This window comes from Notolabrus celidotus, chromosome 22 (assembly GCF_009762535.1).
Source record: "Notolabrus celidotus isolate fNotCel1 chromosome 22, fNotCel1.pri, whole genome shotgun sequence".
NCBI classification, from domain to species: domain Eukaryota; kingdom Metazoa; phylum Chordata; class Actinopteri; order Labriformes; family Labridae; genus Notolabrus; species Notolabrus celidotus.
The window spans coordinates 28,760,259-28,768,619 of NC_048293.1; the positions used below are offsets into that span (position 1 = coordinate 28,760,259).

General features: G+C 47.0%; 1 protein-coding gene across 2 annotated transcripts; it reads left to right on the forward strand.

Moving 5' to 3' along the window:
- The first annotated feature begins 161 nt into the window (after positions 1–161).
- On the forward strand, positions 162–1,953 carry strn3 (striatin, calmodulin binding protein 3). 2 transcript variants are annotated; one of them, XM_034675287.1, is made up of 3 exons: positions 162–708; positions 1,149–1,284; positions 1,550–1,953. In XM_034675287.1, the coding sequence occupies exons 1-3, from the start codon at positions 457–459 to the stop codon at positions 1,603–1,605; spliced, it is 444 nt and encodes a 147-aa protein (XP_034531178.1). In that variant the 5' UTR covers positions 162–456; the 3' UTR covers positions 1,606–1,953. The 2 variants fall into 2 exon arrangements, with proteins under 2 accessions (XP_034531178.1, XP_034531177.1); XM_034675286.1 differs by having other exon boundaries at positions 1,149–1,953.
- Positions 1,954–8,361: the final 6,408 nt, after the last annotated feature.

Genomic DNA, 8,361 nt, shown 5'->3' on the forward strand with positions numbered 1-8,361 from the left:
AGAAGTTTCACAGAATCAAAAGAAACCTTTAAAAGCAGGAGAACAATAGTAACATTTTGGGAATCCGTCTCTGTAACTGTGAATTCACATGAAGCTGTAATATCCTACGTTCTTCCTGTCCCCTGAATCTCACACCGTGTGTTTGGATGACACGGGAAAAGGCAGGATGTGTTTTCCCAGCATGCATCGCGGCCGGGTTCTCCCTCCGTGATCAGCAGGGAGAGAGAGAGGCAGTAATGGCGGCCGGATAGATCCACATCAAACCCCGAGTCCGCATCCAGCCGCTCTCAGCGCAGCCTCCGCGGGCAGACAGCCTCCCTCAGCGCGGGGAGACCACAGACCCAGACCCGGAGAGGAGACCCGGGCTCCAGGGGGGACGGGGACCCTGCAGTGGACCTGAGCTGCTGGACTTTCCTTCTACTTTTATAAAAAAAAGAAAAAGAAAAAAAGAGAAAGATGGAGGAGCAGCCCGGAGGAGGAGGAGGAGGAGGAGCAGGAGGAGCGGGCACACAGAGGCAGCAGCAGCAGGGGGGCAACCAGAACCAGAACCAGGCCACAGGAGGAGTCATGGTGCCCCACCAGCCGGACGAGCTGCCCCGGCCCCAGCAGCAGTACACCATCCCCGGCATCCTGCACTACATCCAGCACGAGTGGGCCCGCTTCGAGATGGAGAGGGCGCACTGGGAGGTGGAGAGGGCCGAGCTCCAGGTCAGCACACCGGGCACTGAACCAGGGGAGGGAGGGGGGCAGTTAACAGGGACAGTCTGGCTCTTCTGTTATTATGAACACTTTAATTTACCCCCCCTGAAACACCAGAGTTAATAAGCTGTGAGCTAAAACTGAAGCTAACGTTTACTAACATGGGAATCACGACCATGAAGTTAGCATCACATTCGTAGCTTCAGAGCAGAGCTGTTATGGAAACAAGACCTGAAGTCACTGATCCAGAACCTCAAAACCTCAAAACCTGGACCTGTGAGAGCTGAACCACTCACCTTAGAGAGGCTACAGGCTCTTTAAAACATAACTTCAGATTTATGGAACCTTTGATTATATCTCTGATCAGCTTTAAAGGTGATTTCACTGTTTTATTCACCTCTGACCTGAAATCTCCCTTTTCACCTATTCTATTTGTGATCTTAATCCAGCCCCTGGTTCCTGCTGTTGGAAATGTTCCTACTTCCTGGGGATTGTCCCTGCAGTTGAAAAGCACCTTTAGCTGCAGGTGTAAACAGGGACGAGTACTGAGAAAGTTCCTCCAGGTGGATTTATTATTATTATTGTGTAAGTACCAACATGTAGTCCACATGTCCCAAACCCCTGCTGGGTCTGTCTGTCCTGTAGTCTGACACAGTAACATGTAAACATCATGAAGTGTCCTTCAGTCTGTGTTTGTTGTTAAAGTCAGAGATATGATTCATCAACAGGTCACCCTGCTCTCTATAGGACACAGTGAGGCGTTCAGGGACCTGTTATTACCTGATATACACTGTTTATAAGTGAATCTAAAGCTAACAGCCTCATGTAAACATGATCAGGTCTGTTCCAGACTCTTCAAACCCAGTTCTGAGGCCCAGCTGTTCACCAGGTAGCTTCATCAGCTAGCAGCTGAGCTACCTGTGCTGGAGGGACAAACCAGAATGGCTGAATACAGATATGAGCTGACAGTCAGCTGTTCTCACTCTGACTTCATGTTCTCACTCAGACCCTTCAGAGCTTCACAGCATGATGAACACATGAAGTCTAACAGGGTGAAGTGACAACAAATAGAATAAAGCTTCCAGAAATCTGAAACTGTGTTTACAGGAGTCTTTAGCTGTTCTGGAATAATGTGGTCCAGGTCTGAGGTGATTTTTGTTTAGTTTTTATTCAGTACAAATTGAAACATGTTTTACAGAAAGTCAAAGTAACAAAGCTTTTTTTAATAAAGTAAAGAGGTACATGAAACAGGTATAAGACATTTATTTAATCATTCTTATAAGTGAGGTGATCATAGTGAGAAATAAATATTTTGGAAAAGAAAATTCAAAGCTTGGTAATGCCATCGTGAATAAAGGTAGTGTGCCAGGATTGGTAAACAAATAGGATTGTTGTCGTATACATCTATTTACATTTATACACCCTCGCCTACATGTACCCATTCAGGGTGACAATAAATCAGTGAAGGAATGTAAATAAGCTTAAAGTAAATAAACTCTCAGGTAAACTTGTATCCAGACATATAGATTTAAATCTTCACACACTGAGAAAATAAAATAAATAAGCAAATAACCTTGAAGAAAACTTGATCAGAAAAAGTGATCAGTGAACAGATGAATTAAAATCAGCTTTGTCAGGTGAAGTGGTCCAGGTCTGAGGGGTCCAGGTCTGAGGGGTCCAGGGGAAGTGGTTTTTGGATCAGGACTTCTTTATTAAACTTCCTCTAACAGCTGAATCTGAAGCTGCGAATGTGACACCAACTTCAAGCTAACGGTCACAGATAGCGGAATGTGTTACCGTTAGCCGTTAGCTTCGCTGTCAAACGCAACTTCCCTCTAAGTTAGCCACATTAGCTCATCCTGTGAACACATACAGTCAACATGTCCTTTAATTAAAAGTGTTTCCAGACTTTAAATGTGTCTAACCTCGATGATTATCCGGTTAAAGTCAGAGTGTGATTAGCGGAATGCGCTGTTAGCTGTTAGCTGTCAAACAGCAGCTTAGCTCTGTGTTAGCCTCAGTTGTTGTCACTTCACCCTGTTAGACTTCATGTGTTCATCATGCTGTGAAGCTCTGAAGGGTCTGAGTGAGAACATGAAGTCAGAGTGAGAACAGCTGACTGTCAGCTCATATCTGTATTCAGCCATTCTGGTTTGTCCCTCCAGCACAGGTAGCTCAGCTGCTAGCTGATGAAGCTACCTGGTGAACAGCTGGGCCTCACAGGACGAGGGTTTGAAGAGTCTGGAACAGACCTGATCATGTTTACATGAGGCTGTTAGCTTTAGATTCACTTATAAACAGTGTATATCAGGTAATAACAGGTCCCTGAACGCCTCACTGTGTCCTATAGAGAGCAGGGTGACCTGTTGATGAATCATATCTCTGACTTTAACAACAAACACAGACTGAAGGACACTTCATGATGTTTACATGTTACTGTGTCAGACTACAGGACAGACAGACCCAGCAGGGGTTTGGGACATGTGGACTACATGTTGGTACTTACACAATAGTAATAATAAAACACCTGGAGGAACATTCCCAGTACTTGTACCTGTTTACACCTGCAGCTAAAGGTGCTTTTCAACTGCAGGGACAATCCCCAGGAAGTAGGAACCTTTAGAGGAGCGTTTGAACAGCAGGAACCAGGGGCTGAATTAAGTTTCTGGGTAGTATCTCCCCCTGAAAAGTTCCTGCTCGTGGAGGTCTTCCTTTCAGAACCAGAATCAGAAATACTTTATTTATCCTGGGGGTGAGTTCAGTTATTACAGCATGCTTTAATACACAGTGTGAAAATGTCAAAATATTAACAGACAGAAGGAATAAAATAAGATATAAACATGAATGAAATAATATAAATTGGATTAACATAAGTATATACAGAAAGTCTTACGTTAAGTTCCAGGAACTTTAGGAGGCAGGGCCTGTGATACTGAACGTCTCTGATTGGTCGAGTCCCCTCAGTGTTTTTATCTCACAGTAACCTCACACACACACACCTGTGATCCACTTGGTTTGATACCTCCTGAACATCGGTCTCCTCTGAGCCTGATAGTGTGAATGCGTCTCTCCTCCCGGTGTTCCGGTTTTAAAAGTGACCCTGTAAACTGGAGACCTTCAGCTGAACGTGTCAGTGTTTGTGGAGTTTACACAGCTGTTGAAACACAGAGGGAGTTCCTGGGAATGCAAACTAGTTTAGTTTTTATTAAGATTTCAAAATATCCTCATCAGATATTTAATGATGGTCTAAAGACGTTTATGAGGGATGCATCCGGCTGAGAGTCTCCAGTTAACAGGGTCGCTGTTTAAACTGGAACACCGGTCCATCTTCTTGCTTTAAGTCGAGTGTTTCAGACGTTTTGAATCGTCTTTGTCTGGAGAGCTCGTCTCCTTCAACGTGTTGATTCAAAGCTCGATCAGAAACAGCACAAGAGGAATCTCCTCCATGCTAACATGCTAACAGGCTAACTGTGGCGTCTCAGGATGATGTCGGGCGGTCTGTGGTGTCTTCTTTGGCGTCTCTCCTTCGTTGTTGTTGAGGTTTTAAGGTCTTAAAGGTTTTAAGAATGTGACTTGTTGGAGTCTGACCCATGATGTGTGTGTGTGTGTGTGTGTGTGTGTGTGTGTGTGTGTGTGTGTGTGTGTTTCAGTGAAGTGCTGAAATGTGTGAAATGTTGGACGGTTCATGTCTTTGTCATAACACACCCTGCAGCAGGCGGCCTGAAGAGGAGGCTGACGTCTGTGTGTGTGTGTGTGTGTGTGTGTGTGTGTGTGTGTGTGTGTGTGTGTGTGTGTGTCTTAGTGTGTGTGTGTATGTGTGTGTGTGTGTGTGTGTGTAATGACAGGCTCTCTGAACACACTGTTTGCTCTGCTCTGACTTGTTGCGGTGTGACACTGGATGCCTTCAGCATGACTCCACCAGAGTTCCTGATAAGAGTGGAGCACACAAACCGCTGCTGGAGAACAAACGCGCCAAGGTGTCCACATTCCTGCCTGTTGCGTTTACTGTCGGGAGGCGAGGCCGTAAACGGGAGCGGCCGTGACTTTGGAGGAAGTGTTTTTATCAGTACATCTCAGTCTCAGAGATTAGAGTCTGAGTTCAACGTTATAAATCTCTGTCAGACTGAAGACTAACTCCAGGAGAGGCTGATCCTTTACAGACCTGTTGAAGCAGATCCTCAGCGGCAGATTCAGCCGAGTCCAGAAGTGTCCCTGAAATCAAATCACAAATATTTGTCCTTAAAAGATGAGTCAGAGAACTAAACCAGGTCCTGTCTGAGTTCAGACCATCACCTGGACTCTGTCTCAGCTGGGTTAACGTCCCTCCTCCTCCATGATCTGTGTCTGCAGTTAGAACTCAAAGACATAAACGGACTCGACTGAAGCTAGCAGGCTAACCTTCACTTGGCGAGCCAGCCAGGAGAGTGCAAGACCAAGACCTGTCCGAGACCTGAGTGTATCGAGACCAAGACAAGACCAAGACATTTAGGGATCCAGACCGAGTCAAGACCAAGACATTTAGGGATCCAGACCGAGTCAAGACCAAGACATTTAGGGATCCAGACCGAGTCAAGACCAAGACATTTAGGGATCCAGACCGAGTCAAGACCAAGACATTTAGGGATCAAGAAAGAGTCAAGACCAAGGTTCTCTTTTATCACAGTAAGGACAGGGACACAGAGAACATCAGTGGTGGTCTCGACCGGTCTTGATTTAAAATACGGAGTCAGCCCAGTCTGAGACCGAAACCTTAAATAACCGGTCTGGAGATCAAGACCGGTCTGGAGTACTACAGCTCTACTCTCCACTGAGTCCCAGTTCCACTGTATGGAATGAAACCTGTCTCATGAAGCTGGAACAAACACGTTACTGTGATTTAATGACGATGTTGAAATAACTAGATCCAGATAAAAGTCTGGATTAAGGATTTCTCAGGTCCCACTTCAAGGCGACACAAACATCTTTTGAATCCTCGTTCTTCATCAGCAGATTGAGACGTTCCTGTTTGATGGTAGAGGAGGAACAGTGAGATCACCTCTCTCTCTCTCTGAACACGTAGAAGCTAAATCAATAAATCCTGTGAGAGGAAGTGGATGAGACATTCTTCTTAGGAAATGATGAAAGCTTCAGATCATCATAAAACAGACACTTTGTCCTCTACAGCCCGTAAACTGAAGAAGAGCACACATGACTCTTACTGAAGCTGAGCTGTATGATTCTACAGAGGTCAAAGGTCAACAGCTGCAGGATCTCTTATTTACAGAAGCATCAGAATGAAAGTGACGCGGACATAAAGACAACTTCTGACTCTCTTTAAGGACACATTATAAAGTCCTGTTGGGGTTATGATGGGGCAAACAGCCAATCAGGAGGGCTTATTGTGATCGGGTCTGAGTCGTCAGAAGCTCGGTCTCTATACGATCCGCTTCCTCTGCTCCTCTTCCTCCGATTCCTCCTCTCCTCTTCCTCTGCTCCTCCTCCTCTGCTCCTCTTCCTCCGTTCCTCTTCCTCCTCTCCTCTTCCTCCTCTCCTCTTCCTCCTCTCCTCTTCCTCCTCGTGGACCAGCTGACACCCGAACGTCTCCGTCACACGTGGTTAAATCCACAGAGACGCTCCATGACTCTGCTGTTTGTTATAAACCTCTCATCACACTCACTCTTTAATCCCTGATCGGTCTAATTTGCCTAATCTGAACACTTCTTCACATCCAGAGGAGGAAACTCTGAATATATATAGAGAGAGAGAGAGCCTGGGATCAGTTCTCAGAGAGGATGGGGGGACATGGATCAGGTTCAGCTCTGATCTGGAATCAGCTGATTGAACAGAGCTCCACAGGAAGCGGCTCAGACGGGTTTTATGGTCTCTGCTTGTTAAACATTGATGCAGCGAGGACGTGAGGAGCCTTCACTTCCTGCTTCAGTCTGTTGGAAAGATGCTGAGCGGGGACAAACGCTGACCTCTGACCTGCCTGGCCCTGTACCTGTGGACATGCATGACATTATTGCATTCTGATGTATACAGAGATGCTGGAAAGAGGGCAGAGAGAAGGTGACATTCCTGTTTGGGGTCAGGCTGCACGCTCTACCTCCCCTTACTTCCTCACTTGCATCGAGGAAGAGAGGAAAGAAACAAGAGGAAGCAAAGAGAGGAGTGTGTAGAGAGGTGTTAGAAAGAAAAGAAGCCGGGTAGAGGAGCTAGTTTGGGCTTCAGTTCACCCCTGCTGGGTCAGGCTGCGCGCTCTACCACCGCGAGCACCAGCCCAGAAATACAACCCGGTTCAAGATGGTCGAAAAGAGGTATGAGTGGCCGTAAACAGAGCTGTGATGTCACTGTGAGTCAGTGTGATGTCACTGTGAGTCAGTGTGATGTCACTGTGACTCAGTGTGATGTCACTGTGAGTCAGTGTGATGTCACTGGGAGTCAGTGTGATGTCACTGTGAGTCAGTGTGATGTCACTGTGACTCAGTGTGATGTCACTGGGAGTCAGTGTGATGTCACTGGGAGTCAGTGTGATGTCACTGTGAGTCAGTGTGATGTCACTGTGAGTCACTGTGATGTCACTGTGAGTCACTGTGATGTCACTGTGAGTCAGTGTGATGTCACTGGGAGTCACTGTGATGTCACTGGGAGTCAGTGTGATGTCACTGTGATGTCACTGGGAGTCAGTGTGATGTCACTGGGAGTCACTGTGATGTCACTGTGAGTCACTGTGATGTCTGTGGAAGTTAACATACATTAAGTTAATACGACCCGGTTCACATTGGTCGAAAAGAGGTCTAAGGTGTCCATGTTGACCCCCTCATGGGCATCAGACCTGGACCACAGAGCAACATAAGAAGGTTACAGCGAGTTCAAGGTGTTGACTCCAGAGCTGGACCACTGAGTCTGATTCATGGAGGCTCCTCCTCACACCTTCAGGAGTCCAGGTCTCAGGATGAGAGGCGGGCTCACGTTGTGTCTGATGGTTGTAGACTCATTTCCTGAGGACACCTTTGAAGCTGAAGGTCTTTAAATCCTTCAGAGTCCAGAATGACCCTGACAGGAGAGTCCTCACCACGTGAACCAGTTCCCCTGCAGCTCGTTCAGACGTGTTGTTTTTGTTTTTAAACGTCTTCTATTAATAAATCTAAAGTGCGTGTGTCTGCGGCCTGAAGCTAACGCCATTAGCGGCGCTGTAGTGACTCTGTGTTGTTAGCGAGGGGGGGGCGGGGCGGGGCGGGGGGGCCTCTTGGACGGCAGGCTGTAATTAGGCGTCCTGGCCTACTGGGCCCTGCTCTGACAGCCCGATCCCAGCTGGACACTAAAAGTAGACTGGCCCGAAATAACTCACACACAGGCTCACACACACACACACACACACACACACACACACACACACACACACACACACTCACACACTCACACACACAAGCATGCACGCTCACACACACACGCTCACACACACAGGCTCACACACACAGGCTCACACACACAGGCTCACACACACAGGCTCACACACGTACACAACAATGCGGCGAGGTTGACCCGCCTGTCATTAATGAAGACGTGATGAAGCAGCGTGAGCGTTTAGAGTTTGTGTCGAGTCGTTTGGACGGTAATAATTTAAACACAGCATGTGGCCTTTGTGTGTGTGTGTGTTTGTGTATGTGTGTGTGTGTGTGT